Source organism: Engraulis encrasicolus, chromosome 1 (assembly GCF_034702125.1).
Source record: "Engraulis encrasicolus isolate BLACKSEA-1 chromosome 1, IST_EnEncr_1.0, whole genome shotgun sequence".
Lineage (NCBI taxonomy): Eukaryota > Metazoa > Chordata > Actinopteri > Clupeiformes > Engraulidae > Engraulis > Engraulis encrasicolus.
The window spans coordinates 36,586,652-36,606,651 of NC_085857.1; the positions used below are offsets into that span (position 1 = coordinate 36,586,652).

Sequence of the window (20,000 nt, forward strand, 5' to 3'; positions counted from 1 at the left end):
CATTTGTCATGGCAGTGGAAGTTTCATCTCTTTCCCTTTTCATATTTCAAAAAACTTTTTTTGTTGCCCAGAGTGGCTCATCAATAAATGGATTTCACCCCCAGCACTTTATAGTGAAGGTGGCCCCCTTGACAACAAACACTGCCCACCTTGACTAAGGACTTTGAATACATTGTTTTACAAACACTGTACAAATTATGTTGCATTGGTGTGTGTGTGTGTGTGTGTGTGTGTGTGTGTGTGTGTGTGTGTGTGTGTGTGTGTGTGTGTGTGTGTGTGTGTGTGTGTGTGTGTGTGTGTGTGTGTGTGTGTGTGTGTGTGTGTGTGTGTGTGTGTGTGTGTGTGTGTGTGTGTGGGCTCTGCATAACATTGCCTTTTTCTAATGACGGTGACATGGCATTGGCTATCCCCCACTCACCTTGACTAACATAAATATTATGCTGGAAACACCTTTTAAAAAATGTTTTCAAAAATGTTTTGGGGGGCTTTGCAAGCCTTTATTGGTATTTCAGACAGGACAGTGAAGCAGAGAGGAATCGAGATGGGAGAGAGAGACAGGGAAGGGCTGGCAAAGGACCCGGGCTGGGAATCGAACCCGGGTCGGCCAAGTAGTAGATGAGTGCCCCACCGTTAGCACCACGGCAGGGCCGGAAACGCCTTTTTGTGTGTGTGAGGATCCACCAACAACAACAACAACAACAACAACAACAACAACAACAACAACAACAACAACAAACAAATACACACACAGCATGTGATCAGCTTCACTGCCTCGGCTGTCTCCTCCTGGTTGCTGATGCATCTGCCAGACTGACCAGTTAGCAGTCAAAAGGCCGGCTGGTCAGTGGTGATGCGAGTGTTTGTGTGTGTGTGCTGTGCGGCTAAGACTGAGTGTGTTTTTTCTCCTCCGCTCTTTGCTTTCATTTTTATCAGGAGTCAGTGAAGCGGGACCTCCCCGTCCCATCCCATCCCATCCCCTCCCCTACCCTTGCCCTGGATATCTTCCTCAAGAAATGCTGCCCGTCAGCGGAGAAATTCCCCCTGGGCCGTCCATCATCCCACCTCCTCCTCCTCCTGCACTGATAAGCTATTTTTTGCCATCCCACCACTTCTCCAATGCCGCCCAGCCCGACCGACCGACACTGCGCTCTCTGCTTTTTGATTGAGCGATTGCAGCCCCTGAGTCTTTTTTCCTGAGTCAGTCCTGTCCTGGCGCCTTGTCACACTTGTATGCGCACGCTGGCTTGGGGCCCTTGTGCTCTTCGTTTGTGTGGATGCTTCCGGAAAAGGAACATGCTCTCTTTATTTTTGCTCTTTTTTTTGCAGCCGTCTCTACATCCGTTGATCTCTTTGCCCTCTCTTGGTTTTGGGCCAGCAGCAGTATGGCATGTCCTTTTGCACTTCTGTGAAAGGCTTTCGGTGTTCCGTCAAACTGGGCTGCTCCATCAAGATGAGCTACAGTACCAATACGGCAAATGTGACATAGCGGTATCTCTGAAACGGGACGGGACACAAGATGATCTACCAATACTGCAAATGTGACATAGCGGTATCTCTGAAACGGGACACAAGATGAGCTAGCAATACTGCAAATGTGACATAGCGGTATCTCTAAAACGGGACACAAGATGAGCTAGCAAGTGCAGTAACTACCGTATGCCAACATTGAAACCTCCAAAGCCTTGTCATTAGGTTGGTACTGTAGCTCAGCTTGGTGGGGTTTTTGTTCCCTCTTTTTTTCCCTGCAGTGGTCTTTGCTGTGCTGCTGCAGCTTTGTCTGTCTGTCCATGCGTCAGTGCGTCGATCTCTTTGCCCTCTCTCTTCGGTTCTGGTGCGACTCCAGGGGAAGGGCAGTGGGCTTTGGCATGCTGAGTGATTTGCTGCGGTTCTGACCCGGACAGGAAGCCAATACCAACACCATGTCGCTCGGGTCGGGGCGGTCGGTGCCACCACCACCGTCCAGGGGGCTACAAAAAAAAAGAGCCGCTGCCATTTTGTCAGAACAGAGCCCATCTACCAGATCAATTCTCCCCTCACTGCTGCCTGCCTTCGAAAAGGGCAGCGTGCCGTGTGTCTCTGTCAGAAGAGCAAGAAAAGTTGAAGTGATTTAGCTGTGCTACCCTTGTAAGTGGCACTTTAGATGGACAGGACCATTTTGATGAAGATCATATCCAGATCTGTGTTTTATGATATTGGTCATTTGAACATCTGAAAGCCACATGAAATACAATTTTCCCAAACCTGATCCAATCCTCATTAAATGCGTTTCCAGGTGTTTTTTTTTTTAACATGCACTGCCATTTTGCAAACCAGCACAAACAACAGCAATTTGTAATTCTTTGCATGGGGAGTGATTGATCAGTTGTCCAACTTTAAAACTTGTTAAATGCCTGCACAGCAATTTGCTACAGAACAATGGAGTCAACTTTGTCTCTGACACTTTTCGGATCATTTTTTTGAATAATGTTTGTACCTTGGCAGTGCAATAACAGTTGGTGAAGATGCAAAGTTCTTCTTGTCATTTTATTTATACAGGATGTAGGTATAACCAATTCACGTTAATGGAGAGGTCTCTGTAAGACAGGGATGCAAGGAGTGGATCTAATTCTTTGGGAAATGTGAAACAAACAATTGTTCAGAGAGATCCATTTCTCAGTCTGCAATGAACAGAAAAACATTGTCGTCTGAATGCAGTTCTGTTCTTGTCCATCTTTTTCCATTAATTTTCAAAAAGGAGAAAACAAACGACTGTCATTTTCTGTGTAGTCTCTTTGTATGAATCCTCATCTCTGTGGGTGTCAACTCTCCTCAGCCCTGTGACTCTGCTGTGTTTGCATAGCTCTTGTTTTACAAGGCTACCTGGTAACAGGTTGATACGGCTTCTCCAGCCATAGAAGTCCTTAAGCTAAATGTGTATTCAACCAGATAGGATGGTGCCCATAACACCCTGACCTGTCACACAAGTAAAGCTGCGGTGTCCGTTTCTCCTTCCCTTTCGAAGAAGTACACAGCTGTAGTTGAAATCGTTTTGAAAATTGGTGGAGCAGGTTTTTTTTAAAAGATACAAATGTAGATGACTTCAAAGGTCCCACATTTTAAAGGGTTTGAACTTTTGTATTGTTGATGTTAAGAAAGTGCTCATTTTTTTGTCTGTCTGATGGTTTTCTTAAAGGGGTATGCCACTATTTTGGGGCTTATTACAGTTAAAATCGTTGGCTGGGGTTTATAAAGGTGGTAAAGTGTCTTGTTTTTCATGTTAAGCGTTGTCTTGCTTTAACACAAGTTAAAAGAGGGAATATGTCGCTAAGCTAGTGAAAGTCAATGTATCCGTGTAGCATTGTAGCATGCTACATGGATACATTGACTTTCACTAGCTTAGCGACATATTCCCTCTTTTAACTTGTCTTAAAGCAAGACAACGCTTAACATGAAAAATAAGACACTTTACCACCTTTATAAACCCTGCCCAACGATTTTAACTGTAATAAGCCCCAAAATAGTGGCATACCCCTTTAATGTAACATGAGCATTTTTTACCGTATAGCTGCAGAATTGGCAATAAATGACAACAAAACGTCTGTGGCCTTTCTTAACACTTTTGATCTCCTGGTTTTTCATTCATATCTGTAGCTGAAATCAAGTACATACACTTTTTTCAATTTGTCATCTTTATCGAAACTATTTTTGAACTCTTGGGTTTTTAATTCAATTAAAGGTCATGGGCAAGTTACTGCTGATTGGGTAACACCTCTTACAAAGGCAGCAAACATCTTGCAATGACCCGCTGTTAGACCCAGAAACATGGCAGAACATTGCACGCTGTGTTCACACTCAATGTACTCTGTAGATGTAACCGTGTGTGTGTGTGTGTGTGTGTGTGTGTGTGTGTGTGTGTGTGTGTGTGTGTGTGTGTGTGTGTGTGTGTGTGTGTGTGTGACTGTACAGCAGGGCCTTGAATTCTGGCCTGCTGTGCAGCTGTTCTCTCTCTCTCTCTCTCTCTCTCTCTCTCTCTCTCTCTCTCTCTCTCTCTGTATGTGTGAGGCGTGCAGCAGGGCCTTGAACGCTAGCCTGCTGTGCAGCTCTGTGGTTTGTTAAGTGTGTGTGTGTGTGTTGGTGTTGTGTTCCCTGTGTGTGTGTGTGTGTGTGTGTGTGTGCGTGTGTGCGTGTGTGCGTGTGTGTGCGTGTGTGTGTGTGTGTGCGTGTGTGTGTGTGTGTGTGCGTGTGTGTGTGTGTTGATGTGTGTTGGTGTGGTGTCCCCTGTGTGTGTGTTTCTGTGGTGTCCCCAGTGTGTGCTGTGTGCACTTCTCTCCAGCTGCTGCCAGGACAGTTTGAACTAGTGCCAGGCAGCCCGCACTGACACTGTGTGTGTGTGTGTGTGTGTGTGTGTGTGTGTGTGTGTGTGTGTGTGTGTGTGCGACGTGCATGTGTGTGTGTTTGTCTGTGTTCACTTAAATTTGCATGTTTCTGTGTGTGCCTGTGTGTGTTTGTGTGTGTGCGTATCTATGTGCGTGTGTGTGCGTTTGCAAGGGTAGGCAATTGATTGTTTGATTCCCATTGCACCATGTGCAGACCTGACCTGTCCAGAACTGACCCTACTGGTCTTGGTGTGAGTTATACGGTGATGGTTAGTTAGTGGCACCCGCACTGGGTTGCTACGCCGGCGCCCCCGGATTCGATTCCAGCCCGGGTGATTTGCCGATCCCTCCCCATTTCTCTCTCCCCACTCATTTCCTGTCTGTCCTTCACTGTCCTGTCATGAATAAAGGTGAAAAGCCAGGGGCGTAGCCAGAAGAAAAATTCTTGGGGGGCCATCTTGGGCCAGTCTTTTAATTGGGGGGGCACACCCAATCGCCAAAAACGACGATGAACCAAGTACTTGGACCCTTCAATAGGACATGTAGGCCTAACACTTAAAAACACAAAAGCAATAGCCAGCAGCCACAGTTTGTCACCTGAGGTGAGGTGTTGACTTTTGACTTTGTGGCTTAGACTAGAGTCAGGCTTGAGTGACAATAGGCCGGTCAGTCTAGCTGTAAAAAGGCCAAAACGTTGGATGAATTGCAATAGTAATGGTTCCTACTTTTAAGTGACCCTTAAACCCCCTTGCATTATGTATGAAATATCTACAAAATGATATTCAGTGGAACATGTTTTTTTTCAAGGTCAAAGTTTGAGATTTCCCATTCATTTTTCCATCAGATGACATTATAGGAGATACTAAATGAATAGGATAAAATGTTTAAATTTGCATATTTAACCATCAACTTTCAGACAACTTGTAATACAAAAAAAAACATTTGTCTTGGCTTGAATAAACTATTGTAAAAGTTTCTTATTATCTCATAGTTAAACATTTTACTCAATTCACCAAGTATCTCCTTTATTGTCTCCCTATGGAAAAATGAATGCGAAATCTCACGAAGAACAAAACAGGACGGAATTGTTTGACTGAAGACGCAGCGGTCACAACGCGTCAGCACCAAGGACAGCTACTGTCATTTGTTGTCAACAGAACCCAAATGAGAGTGCAACGAAACAGTTCAACATAATTTATCATATCCTCTGAGGCTCTGATATCAACACAAATTTGGGATTAATCAGACGGCAAAGTTTTCCAATAAAGCAGTCCCGACAATTCTGGAGTTAGAGGTTATTGTTTATGTTTCACAATGTCTAACAATTTGACTCCACGACCGGTGTTTACTAAAAATACAGCCAAGATAGCGAATTAATTCCTTGACATGTCGGCGTTGCTTTGGTCCTGTTTTAAGTGTCGACAGCTAATTCATGTCTGGATTTGTTTAGTTCGGTAAGTTTTTCAACAGCCATGCGGAACTTTGAAATGAAAATTCAAGTCAAGTCAAGTTTGGTTTGCTGGCTAACCAGCAGAATCTCAACACACTGGCTTTATCACACGATTTGCAGCAGTTGCAGTATTGTACTTCGCCTGTCGCTAAAAAGGGGAGTTAAACTGTATTTGGTAATGAAATATATATTTATATATATAGCCCACACCAGATTGAGTCGCATGAAAGTAGATAGAATAGCAGTCACTCACCAAATCCCCGGATACGTTTGAAGCACTTGAATATAGGTTTGAAGATAAAAATCCATTCCTCCTAATCCAATCTTTCATCGAGATGACTTCAAATACTCTGCCGGATAGCTTGTGCTTCAGTCCCAGCAAAAAGACTCTCTTCTATCGCCATCAACAGTCTTTCATCATAACAATTTCCCTGATTTTCTTCGCATTTTTGCAGTGGAATTCCATTTCCCTGTAGGCCTATGTCTACCAAAACAGTGAAATCCAAACATCCAGAGTTCCCGTCCTATCTATTTCCCCACCCCCTTCATCCGCCGTGAGTTGACTAAACGGCGCTTTAAGCGACACAATATCTTATTTGGCGATTCAATACACACAATGATATATTTTACTGGAGTTACTGCAACTCGCTGCATTTACAGCTAACTGTTGTTATCGATGTTGAACACACGTTTGAGCATGCACGTCATCGTCATGCGCCAGCCAATCTACCCAATGACGGTGCACGAATATTATGACGTTTTCGTAGCGCTGTCAAAGTCGACAGCTCGTGCTATATAGTAAAAATAACTGTAGGGGGAGCCACAGACCGAAAATAACCCAGAAAAAAACTGAATTGAGGATTGAAGATACCACCCGATTCATCCTCCTTCCATTTTGCTGTTGTCAGCCCCTTGTTCCATAACTTTAAGTATTAGTTTAAGTTCAGAAATAGATATGAATAATGTTTATTACTCCTTGGATAATATTATTGCTGAAATTAAACCAATTTGTAATAGCACCTACACTGACCCAGATTAAAAAGTGGACCATATCCAATTTAAACTAAAATTCAAATCATCATCACCACCATTATCATTATTATTATTATTATTATTATTATTATTATTATTATTATTATTATTATTATTATTATTATTATGAACACTGACCACCACAGAGAAGACACAAAACAAATGTCCAAATATATATTTGTATTTATTTTGAAATATATTTGTATTTCATGGCAGCGTGGTTTGTTACAACTGGTTACAATACATGTTTACATTGGAATCAAAACAAAACAAAAGACAGTGGCCCATAACAACTGGTTTGTTACAACTGGTTACAATACATGTTACATTGGAATCAAAACAAAACAAGAGACAGTGGCCCATAACAACAAAACATTTGCCAGAACCTCACTACTCAACATTACTATTACAGAAGTTGTATCCTACGGTTTTTATGATTGGCAGCAAATCTGTCGACAAACTCATCTAAGTTTAAAGATGCTGCCCTCCTGTGTTCAATGCTCAACACCCCAAGATCACTGAGCCTTCCCTCTCCCATGGTAGTTCTCAGGTGTGTCTTCACAAGCTTTAAACAAGAAAAGCTGCGTTCACATGCAGCTGTGCTGACGGGCAAGGCCAGTGCAATTTTGCAAAGCCTTGCAAAAACATCAAAAACCTCTTGGTAAGGTTCGATAAAAGCTGTCAGATCTACAATTGTATGCGGTGTCTGCATCCCTTGTTTCACCTTACGGTCTAAAAGTCTTTTAACCTGGTGGAGTTCATGCTCCAGATCAACAAGGTGGCATCCATACATTTTAGCAAATGCAAAAAGGGTATTTTTATCGCAGAAACTTGTACTATTAGGATTTAAAGCCTGTATTCCACGCATGATTTCGCAGTTTTGCCTGGAAAATCTGCTTCTTAGCTCACTGAGCATCCTATCCAAAACCAGATTAAAAATTGCTGTCCTGTAGTAGTCTTTGTCATTCCCCATGTCATGGCTTCCCACAGTAGATAAAACATGATAACCTTGTAGCTGTGCACTAAGCTTTCTTTTGCGCTTTGGAGCAGCATCTATACTGATGTCACATTGCTTTGCGAGTTCCAGCACAGTGTCCCACAAATCTCCAAACACCTGCTCTGTCTTATAAGACTGAAATGTATCGATTAGTGTCTCCACAAGGTCTACCGCTTTAGCTAAATCCAGAGAGGAGGACTGGAGCAGATTCGATAGCATTTTGGCATCTCCCAACAGTTTCTTAAATATAGCAAGAAATACAATGAACTGTAAATTTATCTGAGGCAAAAGGCCCCTGGCACCTATTGACCTTTCACCACTGTTTTCCTCAGCTAGATCCTCAAGTACCTTCACAACGGCTGGCAACCTGTCCCAGAGATTACGGCAGGCATTGTACCTGGAGGCCCACCGGGTGTCACTTAATGCTTGTAGCTCTCTTGGGGCATCTCCAGAGTACATCTCCTTTTGGACATTTAACCATTTTGAGTGCACAGCCGAGCCCGACATATAAGTATAAAGCTGCTGTAACAGGGAAAAAAAACAGTCAGCTTCTGGCAGCCCCTTCACAGTGTCAACTAGAACCAAATTGAGACAATGTGCAGAACAGTGAACGTAGAATGCCACATTGGCAACCTCTTTAATTCTTGCCTGCACACCACTCTTTTTCCCGCTCATTACAGCCGCCCCGTCGTACGCCTGTCCAACTAGATTGTTTTTGTAATCCAGCCCATACCGTTGCAAGAGGCGAATAATCTTCAGGCTGAGGCTCTCTGCATCTAAGGCCTCCGCTACCTCAAACTCCAAAAAGCTCTCATGGATTTCACCATTGTAGTAATAGCGGAGAACAAAAGACATCTGCTCCATTTTCTTTTTGTCTTTCGTTTCATCCACAAGTATGCTGAAAGCACCACTTTCCTTGACTTCTTTTATGATGGAAATGCGAACCATCTCGGCCAAACATGATAGAATTTCATTTTGAATGTCAGGGCTTGTGTACTTCGCATTCCTAGGACCATTCATTTTCTTCCCAACTTTTTCATCATGCCTTGCAATGATATCTAACGTTCCCAAAAAGTTCCCTTTCCTACTAAGATCCATTGACTCCCGGTGACCTCGCAAAGCAATGTTTTGAGTTGCACAATGCAAAACCACTTCAGCTAGGGTTTTAATGTACCCCCTGTTCTCTTCCACAATTTTGTTGTAATTTTGATTTAGTTGCTCCATAACAGATCCCTGATTTTTTTCCGCTAGTTGAAATTCCTTCCATGCTAACATTGCATCCTTGTGATGCTCAGATCTACTGTGTGCAGCAAACCCACCATCTGTATAAGTAGCCTTTTTCCAATTTCTGAACCCTAAGCCTGCAGTGAATGTAGACTCAACATGACCAGGCAAGCTGAAATGCCTACATGCATAACAAAAAGCAGAATCTTCACACACAGAGTACTCTAACCAAGGGTGAACAGCATACCATTCACCCTTGAAGCTCCTGTTCCTGTCGCCTTGTTGAGTCCTTGGGTATTGCGCCAGTTGAGGCTGTGCTGGCGCTTCACTGGTCGATTTGGATATGTCTGTAGAACACCAATGAGTTACATATTAGTAAAATAGAAATAGAATAGAACAGAACGCCTTTGACATTGACATTATACAAAGTATACTGACATTTCAGCTTCCCTACAAGATGCACAGTCTTTACAGATGAACACAGTCCAGTAAGTGTAAGTGAGTGTAGTAACAGCTTTGGAGATGGGATGTGCGAATAAACAAACATTCCATAAATTCTTAAGCCGAGTGTATTCAAGAGGTCGCATACAGGAGCTGGATGCTCTTCAGGAGAAACTTCAACTATTGAAAAGCCGGTCCGGTCCGGTCGAGACGAGCCACACATCCCTGCTTTTCACAATGATCGGGGAGATTTGATCTACGCGCTGCGCAATGTACGTTATTGGGTTATCGCGTAGATCAATTCTCCCCGGATCGTTGCGAAAAGCAGGGATGTGTACGGCTCGGCTCGGCACTTCCCAGGGCTTACGTGAAGGGAGGAGAAAGGAGTCATAAAACAGGCGATGGATGCAATTCAATAGAAACTGAATTGGGAAGTCGAAAAATAATCAGAAAAGCCGATTTAAAACCGTTTGGGATACAAATGTGTTGAGTCTATAAACGTTTGTGTCCCTTGTATTCGGCTTTCATGTTAGTTTTCGCAACTTTTCGGCTTTTCAATAGTAAGTTTCTCCTGAAGAGCATCCAGCGCCTGTATGCGACTGACTCCTTACTCTGTCTGGTACACGCTTAACACTAGCTAGTGCCTCTCACACAAACATTCTCCAACATGCTGAAATGAAATCAAATCGTCATCCTGTTCTTCACTTAGCCTACCTGAAGGGCATATTTTGGCAAGCCTGCCGGCTGTCTCATTCTGCACCCTGCTCTCGTCTTCTCTACCAGTTTCTGCCTCCTCGTTCTCCTCCTCATCCTGCACCGCCTGTGTCTGCTCTTCGCCTGCCGCCTTATGTTCTTCTGCTCGAACTTCAGTACGGAAAAATGGGTGGATTTTCTTCTTCGCAGTATCCATTCTGTCCAGTCAAATAAACGTGTATAATCATACGCTGGCCTTACTCTCTTTTGTTTATAAAATACCATGGTCCCTGTGTGTTATATTGAGGCTACATTATGTGGCGATTTGCTACTTGGATCATGCTAACTTGCTAGGCAGCAGAGGTCATTTGTGTTGGCAGCCTTGCAACCGGTGTTAGCAGGTGTTTAGCAGCCTTGCAACTACAGGCATGGGACATTCATTTTACATAGCATTTACGGTGAAAAACACCCACATGACTTTAATCCTGTCTAGTATCACACAGTCAGCATACTCACCTGTAGGATTTGACTACTGAAGAAACATAAATAAGCGAGGTCTGTTCTTCAACTTTGAAAGGCGATCCAGACTTCGACTCCTGAGAACAATGCCAGGCGGGAATCACAGGTTGCTGCTTTGATTCGTTGCTCCCTCGGATTGTATCTCTTTGCGCTCGTGGTGCGCTGTCACGCTGTTTGTGCACCTCCTTCCCTTGTGTTGCAATTTGCATATACTTTTATCAGAACTATTGCATTAATGATAAATTAATAAACGGTTAATTTAAAGATATGACACCTAAAATGTATTTATTTAATGAAGTGTTTATTTTATTTATTTATTTTTATATACCAGTGTGCTTTCCTCAGCGTAGTGTCAAAGGGGTGTGTCCGTAGGGGGGGCCAATGTGGTGGCCAGCGTCTGACCAATGGGGGCCGCGGCCACCCTTGGCCACCACGTGGCCACGCCCCTGTGAAAAGCCCTCAAAGAATACTTTAAAAAAATCTCCCCAAACTGCCACTGACCGTCAGGCTGGTGACCGGATTGCTTTTAATTGCATAATCTTGCCTATAAAGACCACCGAGGGCCCAAATCTCTCCCTGTTTGGATGTCATTCTCCACTTCACGAACGTTACGGGGCTGGCAACCGCTTCCTGGATCATAATTGGATGTGTCTGTCTGGCCTTCTGCCGCGCGGTCTAACTACTCTTTTTCTGGCGTCGAGCCAAGAGAGAGAGGCGGAGAGGTACTCTGTCGTCATCGTCAGCCAGGCCCGCTTTGAAAGTCATGATTAGCTTGCAGTTTTTATTTAAAGAAGTAGATATCCCCGGTTGACGGCAAAGCTCAGCAAAAGTCCACAATCGTAATGATGCAAAATCGGGTAGTGCACATCTGCTGTACCTGCTTCACTGATGATAGGCAGCCTGGCTCCAGGAAGTGCTGTTTAAGAGTACAGTGCTACATTTGCTGTAGATCAGGGGTTCCCAACCTTTTCCAACTGGGGCCCATTTAAGAAAATTTCACAAAAGTCCAGGCCCACCTCTGACCCAATAAACGATAAAATGCAAATAAATCAACGGCAACACACACAAAAATATGAGTTTGAGATTTTTAGATAATGATATTCACTTGGAGTACCTTCAGGACCCAGTTGTGGACCCCCGCCCACAGCAGAATCAGTATACCGCCACCCTTCAAATTTATATGCAGGATAAGCTGTGACACAGATGTTATTTCACAACAGGTCTTAAAACTATGATGCAATGTCTTAAACTCTTGATGTCGTATGCAGTAGTTTTATGGCATCACTCCGAAGTTGCATGACTAATAAATGTGGTCCTTTCCTTTTTCTTCGACCCTTATACAAGACGACGGCTATCTGCTTTTCACAGCTTGATTGAATTTTTTTTCCCTGCCGTGGCCTAACGTTAGGGCACTGGGTTACTATGTCGGCGACCCGGGTTCGATTCCGGCTTGGGTCATTGGCCGAACCTTCCCCGTATCTTCCTCTTTCTCCTTGCTCATATCCTGTCCCTCTGTAACTGTCCTGTCACAATAAAGGCATAAAAATCCCCCCCCCAAAAAAGTGTGAAAAAATGTTGTTCTTGATACTGTGTCGCTATGTCATGAGGATGCATTCAGCAGTCGAAAATGTATAACCGATTAACGTTTGGAATCATTTTATGATTTGTTTTGAAAAGTGAGAAAAAGTCGCACCGTGCATAGATTTGTTTTATCATTACACAGACGCATTTTGGCGTTCTGCCTCAGTTTTACAATATTTTGGTCAGCACCCCAAAAAGAAGAAAAACTTGTTGGGCGAAGCCTGCTCCAGTCCAACCTGTATGAACTTTTATGAAGTTTTGTATTGACTACTGTAATGACCTTTTCCTTCTCTTGTTTGCTGCAGATGAAGACAGTGAGTGTGGCCCTGGTGCTGTGCCTCAACGTTGGAGTGGACCCACCTGACGTGGTCAAGACCTCGCCCTGCGCCCGACTGGAGTGCTGGATCGGTAGGGGCTCCATCAACGTCACATTACATAACATCGCACTACATTACATTACATTACATTACATTACATTACATCACATTACATTACATTACATTACATCAGTGGTTCTTAACTGGAATAGTCTTGAGACCCACAATTTCCCATGGTGATTGCGTTGTTGTGACCCTGTCACGCGGCCAGAATCTTAAAAATAACAATAAAAAATACTGTATATCCATGCATTTAATAATATGCACCAGCATTTGCATTGTGTGCTGACATGCAACATGTCCATCAACTCATGCAAATTAGTATTAAACAACTTAATTAACGACAAATTAATAATTCAGAATTAAATGGTGTTTACATGACGTTTTCAAAGCGGATTTAAGCTTTATTCAGAATTAAAGTCAGTTAATTCCGAATTAAATGTCTCATGTAAACGTAGCAAGTATAAGGGTGAATTAATAGATTTTTCCACCACAGCTCTGTGCCCCACGTAGGCATTTGGGTCCCCAACCCCAGTTAAGACACACTGCATTACATTACACAACTGATGCTTTTTATCCAAAGAGACACAGTAGTTACAGGGTGATTACAGAACATGGAGCATTGTGGTACATCGGGGAGTGGGTTTCGGGGTGGCAGGTGCTCACATAGTCCATGTTACCATGTCGTAGGATTTGGCCCCAATGCATGCAGGGCTCGTCAAATATCAAAAACTGAGAGGATGTGTTTTGCTAAGCATTGATGCATAATATAGGCGAAATGTAGGGATGCAGCGTTGACTATATGTAAACCCCCCTTAACTTATTATCCATTCTCTTGCAGTTACACACTGAAAGAGATTGTAGGTGACTGGACCGCATAAATCAACCCCTCCCTCCCCCACCACCCATACTGCACACTTATCTTTTTGGATAGCCATCCACTGACCACCTCAACCATCCATCCATCCTGCCCATTCACCACCTCAACCATTCACAACACCATCCATCCGATCCGCCCTGCAGTATCTGACAACCTTTCCACTCATATATCCACACAACTAGCTAGTTATCTTCTATTTCTCTTCATCTGTTTACATTTTGTCCTGGATCATGAAGGGGCTGCATCCCCATCCCCATCGCCACCACAGCCACCCCCTCCATCCATCCACTCCACAGTACTCAACAGCTTCTCCACACACACAACCACACAGCCCAGTTCAGTCCTCCATCACCCCAGTCCAATCCATCTACACTAACTTGCATTTTCTCTTCATTCGTTCATCCCATTTATTTACGCTGGCCGCTTCATCCCTTCATTTGTCTCCCACACCTTCACCTTCAAGCCATTATGCCATCCATCACTTCCCCACCGCGTTTTGATTGGCTAGTTAATCATCTTATGGATGGGGGCAGCATGCCAGTTGAAACACTGAGAGGAGAGACATGTAGTGTATTTCTTATCGGCCTAAGGAAGTGAATGACTTAGTAGAAGCATGGCAGAGTGAAGACAGGCAACACAGTTCAACAGCAGCAGCAGCCAGCAACAATAAAAGATCTATTTTGTATTTTGATAGGGCTTTTCATTGAACTCAAAGACGCTTTGCATGATAGTTTTCTTATTTTAGTTTTTTTTACCTTCTGTTCTTCCTTTTCTTTATGACACTCTGGATCAGATTATTGCCTGAGTAGACCGAGGTGCAGTTTCCACGTAGCAAGATATTTTTAAATGTGGATATTTTTTTCTCCTGTTTAGGTATAAAGGCAACATGGGGATAAAAAGAATAACTCCAATGTAAAGTAGGGGTGGGTATTGGCAAAGGGTTCACGATTCGATGCGCATCACGATACACATGCCACGATGCGATTCTATCACGATGCATTGCGATTCATGTACTACTGTGATGCATTGCGATATTTACTTCAGTAAATGTGTAAAATACAGCTTATTTGTCAGTTGCTGTGTAGCTTTCTTAAGTCAGTTCATTCTATTTAAGCATTCTATCATCTGGGAGAGAGCTTACATCACAACAGAAATATTACCTATTCTCTACTGAACAAAATAACCCGTGGCAAATCGAATTTTATTGTTATCAAATAATCAATTGTCATGAATCCATGCAGTATATTGAGGAAATAAGTATCACGATACCTTGTCATGAATCGATGCATTGTATCGTGAGAGTAAGTATCGCGATGCATCGATATGACAATTATTTTGCACACCCCTAATGTAAAGTGCGTTTTAGCCCCCTAAATGGGACATTTGATGATGTGGATTTTAAAACTCAGGCTACGTGGAGAAGGAAGGCCAAAACCAAGATCGTTTTCAAAAATAGCAGGCTAAGTGGAAACAGCTTCTGAGTGTGATGACGGGCTACTTACACATTCTGGCAAGTGACACTTAGTTTTGGCGGTAGATTGCCAGCCATCCAGAACATATGCAGGCACAGAATGACTTGTATTTGACCTATGGACACACATTGCATAGCTCGTTTATGAGGTGAGATTCTTTGCTTACCATAGATGAAAACCGCTTCCTTGTAAGTGCCATGGTTCAGAAGCCAGCACAAGCTAAGCAAGGGTTAGTTAAGGTCAAAATAACCATGTTCCCCTCTAAAAACTGTCAATAGTTAGGCATGATAGTGAACCTATAATAACAAATCTGTTTTGTTCTTCCAGTGTTTCCCACAGAAATTTTGGAAACTATGGGGGCAGCCGGGGTTTATTTTTTCGGGGGGGGGGGGGGAGTTCTCACGCGGGCCTTGGGGGGGGGGGGGGGGGGGGGTGTTTGTATTCTTGCAGCGTAAATGCAAAACGGCAAAACAATGACTACTGTATGACATTGGCGCATGGAGAAACTGTAGGCCTGGGCCTATATTTCAACCATTTATATTTTGAGAATTAAGGCTACATAAGATTTTACCCATGCCTTGTATAATAGTACTACATTGTCACAGTTTACAACACAGTTTCATTCGTCCCTCATGCAGGGGTCTGGGAAACAATAATAAAACAAAATAGGAGCAGAGATAAGAATTTAAGAGCACTGTGAAATTGTTAACGCATAGACAACAAGGGTCTTAGAGGGTAGGCTATGCCTTTTCCCCCACACATATATGTAGGCGTACACATTCTTCATGAGGGGTGCTGGTCACAGGGCCAGTTTTTTTCCAAATTCCTCCCATTAAAAGGGCTGAACAACATATTACACATTTATGTCTATATTCACATTCATTACACATTAATTTCTGTATGCAGCCCGATGTCTCCTCTGCTGTGTCATGTCTGTCACCAAACTCATTACAACTGTAAAACAAAGCCTAGGGAGTGTTAGTAAACTCATCCCAACTGTCCCTTCTCTGAAGGTTTTTTATGTTGCTCCCAAACCCAAGTTAACTACAACAACTTGACTAGGCTTTTGATCCCTGTCTTTCAAGCACTTGTGGTTCTCTCTATAGCAGGGGTGCCCAACCTTTTTTTTAACCAAGATCTACTTTTGAAGTTGATGGTCTGCCGTGACCTACCAAGTCAAATTTAAGGATGTCAGTAAAAAAAATTTAAGACCACTATTTATTAATCACCATTATTATGAACAAAATGTTTTTAGTAGGCTACTATGGCCGTATCTTTTCAGTGTGTTTTTAAAGTGTGTTGAATAGCCTATCTTTACAAAGCAATGCAGCACTGATAGTATGCAGAGATAATTTCTGTCAGACACAAGTCATAAACAACTGAAACAATTTCAAAATGATAAACATTTGGTATATAAAAGGCACATAGGCCCTATTTCTAAAATATGATGAAGCATTATCATGCCTTCAGTGGTAAGCTACAAATTAAAAAGGGCTCAGAAATTCACCATTTGTTATGGGTAAATAGTAGAGAGAGAGAGAGAGAGAGAGAGAGAGAGACAGAGAGAGAGAGAGAGAGAGAGAGAGAGAGAGAGAGAGAGAGAGAGAGAGAGAGAGAGAGGGAGAGAGAGGGAGAGAGAGAGAGAGAGAGAGAGCTCATTGGATTGGTTAACACACCTGTTAAGAGTGACTTCTATGAAGGTTTTTTTCCATCTCTCTGGGACAGTAGCACAGCAAAGACTTCCTATTGTGAGTTTGGCCAATCGTTTTGTCCACAACTGAAGCAAGAAACAGCACAAATTGAAGTGAATTCCATACATGTCAACAACAAACATTTCCTTTACACGCGGCACGCGATGTAAACGCAGTTAGCGATGATGCATGCCACTAGCGATTTGGACGAAGATCCTCGCATATCGGCGTGTCATAACGCATCGTTGCGCACATGTTCTGTTACTCACCCGATGTTACATGTGTGCACACATGAATCAACTGTAATACCCTTACGGTCACTTCCTAATGCTTTCCCCTCATTCTGTTACCGTGGGACTACTTATCTAACCAATACAGAGTCTGTAGGATGTATTTACTCCAGGAGGAAAATGCGAAGGAAATTCAAAATCGTAATTCAAATCGTTTTTAACAAAAACGGATATCGTTAAAAAAAAAAAAAAAAAAAAAAAAAAAAAAAATTTTTTTTTTTTTTTTTTTTTTTTTTCATTTTCGTAAACTATGGCGGCCAAATTTAAACTATGGCGGGCCGCCATAGTTTCCTCAATGTATGGGAAACACTGTCTTCTCTTTCTTCAAGTCAAATTTCAGTCTTAACTGTGCTTGGATCTGTCTAATTTCTGTTTTGAAAGCTTGCAAGACAGTTGATGTGACCCACCATTACCATGCAGTGATGAGATGAATTGCCCTGTTTTTTTTGTCTTTGGGCTTTTTTGCCTTCATTTGACAGGACAGTGTGAGAGGTGGACAGGAAGTGAATTGGGAGAGAGACGGGGAGGGGTCGGCAAAGGACCCGGGCCGGGAATCAAACCCGGGTCAGACGCATGGCAAGCGAGTGCCCTACCGGTTGGCCATGGCAGGGCCTGTTTTCTTTTTGTCTTGACCTGTCAGGGCAAGAGGGCTAAGAGGAGTGAAATCCTCTCCTCCGTTAATTTTCATGTCAAGACTAAGAAGAAAATGCCTGACACTGGTGTCATGGTAGTAGACGCACCACCAGGAGTTTGCTTAGGACACCAGGGCTGCTGTCTGCCTGTCATCTAGTCAGAGTGAACCTTTCCTCTTGTAACCTTTTTAGTAGGAGGTGACAGCTTGGCTGTGGCCCTAGTTAACACTGTCTCAAGAAGGAAGGAAAGAAAAAAATAGAAAGAAAGAAAGTCAGAGTGAAACTCTCCTCCTGTGACCATGCATAGTGGGAGGCAACAGCTAGGCTATGGCCCTAGTTAACACTTCCCCAGGAAAGAAAGAGTAAGGAAAAGAAAGAAAGATAGAAAAAAAACAGGGTCAGAAACTCTGTCAGTCTGTCAGAGTGACTTCCCACCTGTAACCTTGTATAGTAGGAGGTGACAGGCAGGCTATGGCCTTAGTTACGACCTCCTCAGGTAGGAAGGAAGGAAGACAGGAAATTAAGAAAGGGCATAAAGAAATGCAAGAAAGAAAGAAAGAAAGGAAGAAAGAAGGGCTGCTGTCTGTCAGTCACAGTGAAATTTTCCTCCTGTCGCCTGTTTCAGCCGAAGACGACAGCAAGGCTATGGCCCTAGTTAACACCTACTCAGGAAGGAAAGAAAGGGAGGGAATAAAGAATAGAGAAGGTGCTTGAAAGAAAGAAATGAAAGAACGAAATGAAGAATAAAGCAAAGATGAAAGACAGAAAGAAAGGAAAGAAAAGAAAAAAAGAGGGAGAATGCAAATAAGAAAGAGAGAAAGAAGAGGTCCGTGATGTGCCTATTATAGAGGTGACATGCTCTCAAACTCCAAGTTTGTCCCCGTTACTGGGACACAGGCAGACAGGGGCTCCGCAGACAAATAGGCACTTGAAAGAGCAGCCGTCTGTACGGGTGCCACTCTCTGGTTTTGGGGTTAAACGAGGGGCAGAGCTGTCAGTCTCGGGGAGTGTGCGAGTGTGTGTGTGTGTGTGTGTGCGCGTGTGCGTGTGTGTGTGTACGTGTATGTGTGCGTGTGGGTGTGTGTGGGCGTGTGTGTGTCTGTGTGTTTGAGAGTCTCTCTCTCGCTCTCTCTCTCTCTCTCTCTCTCTCTCTCTCTCTCTCTCTCTCTCTCTCTCTCTCTCTCTCTCTCTCTCTCTCTCTCTCTCTCTCTCTCTCTCTCCCCCTCTCTCTCTCTCTCTCTCTCTCTGTGTGTTGAGGTATGGTGGTGGTGGTGGGGTGTCTATTAGATGTATTCAGGAGGGAGGAAGAGGAAAAACAATTTAAAGTGCAGAAGAAAGGCAAACCAGAGGTTGGAGATTTGCATAGAGAAACAACAACATCCACTGCACCACCTCCACCACCAATAACACAGCATTTTCATCTCCGCTTTGCTATTCCAACTGAGTTGTCAGAATAGGTTCTTGTCAGTCACCTTCACTCAAACTGTGACCGGCCGTTCATAATCCTATATAATCAGCTTTGTCCCAGAACAAAAGAATATCAGATTCAGTATATCACCTGCGTTGTGTATCTTAACGCTCATCCTCTCTCTCCCTTGTCCTCTACCTAATATGCGGAATTAGATAGCACCACTGAATCCATAGAAAATTGATCCCTCGCTTTTGTTTTTTTTTCCCCTCTTCTTTTTCTCCCCCTCAATCTCTTTTTTTGTTGACGTTTTCAGTTTTGAGGCGAGAAGAGGCTCCTTTTTCTATAGATTGACTTTGATTTCCGTTTCAAGGCCCAGTTCAGCTCGCTCCCTGCTGCCTCCCTGTTTCTCCCTGTCCCTCTGTCTTTCTCTGTCTTTCTCTGTCTTTCTCTGTCTCTCTGTCTCTCTGTCTCTCTTTCTCTCTTTCTCTCTTTCTCTCTGTCTGTAGGTCTCTCTGTCTCTCTCTCTGTCTCTCTCTCTGTCTCTCTCTCTGTCTCTCTCTCTGTCTCTCTCTCTGTCTCTCCGTCTCTGTCTCTGTCTCTCTCTCTCTCTGTTTCTCTCTTTGTCTGTCTCTCTCTCTCTGTCTGTATCTCTTCAAAGCTTGAAAACCTCATAAGCATATTGTTTGACTGGGGGGAAATGTTTTTTTTAAATGTTGAATAATGTTGGTCTGTCTGAGTAATACTGGCTAGCAGTCTAGATGCAGCCATTTTGACCTACCTGGGCATTAGTTATTTTGTTCGTCGGCTATTTTTAGCTTAGCATTGGAAGTGTAATTATGGCAAGAGTTAAAGGTGTTATTACTAAACGTAATGAGTTACTGAGACTTTACTGACTGTTGTTATGCCACCGGAATTGAAAAGCCGGAGGGTTTTTAATTATTTTTTTTAAAGAAAC

At 43.2% G+C, this 20,000-nt stretch overlaps 2 protein-coding genes across 5 annotated transcripts in view; one reads left to right on the forward strand and one right to left on the reverse strand.

Moving 5' to 3' along the window:
* rptor (regulatory associated protein of MTOR, complex 1) overlaps positions 1 to 20,000 on the forward strand; it is a 361,851-nt gene that overhangs the window by 28,771 nt on the left and 313,080 nt on the right. For all 4 annotated transcript variants that reach the window (XM_063201318.1, XM_063201331.1, XM_063201308.1 and 1 more), the window contains exon 3: positions 12,598 to 12,700. In XM_063201318.1, the coding sequence (XP_063057388.1) occupies positions 12,598 to 12,700 (103 nt within the window). The remainder of the gene's footprint in view (positions 1 to 12,597; positions 12,701 to 20,000) is intronic.
* Positions 7,003 to 11,154, reverse strand: LOC134450893 (zinc finger MYM-type protein 1-like). The gene is made up of 3 exons (XM_063200940.1): positions 10,709 to 11,154; positions 10,214 to 10,410; positions 7,003 to 9,405 (listed from the first exon to the last, which is right to left on the reverse strand). Exons 1-3 carry the CDS (start codon positions 10,918 to 10,920, stop codon positions 7,244 to 7,246), a joined length of 2,571 nt encoding a protein of 856 aa, XP_063057010.1. The 5' UTR covers positions 10,921 to 11,154; the 3' UTR covers positions 7,003 to 7,243.

What these genes read in the sequence shown, in the direction of transcription:
- LOC134450893 (XM_063200940.1), bottom strand. Translation starts at nt 10,920, where the DNA reads ATGCAAATTGCAACACAAGGGAAGGAGGTGCACAAACAGCGTGACAGC. An exon ending in TCAGTAGTCAAATCCTACAG is followed by an intron (nt 10,411 to 10,708) that starts GTGAGTATGCTG and finishes TTGACTGGACAG; the next exon opens with AATGGATACTGCGAAGAAGA. An exon ending in TGCCAAAATATGCCCTTCAG is followed by an intron (nt 9,406 to 10,213) that starts GTAGGCTAAGTG and finishes GGTGTTCTACAG; the next exon opens with ACATATCCAAATCGACCAGT.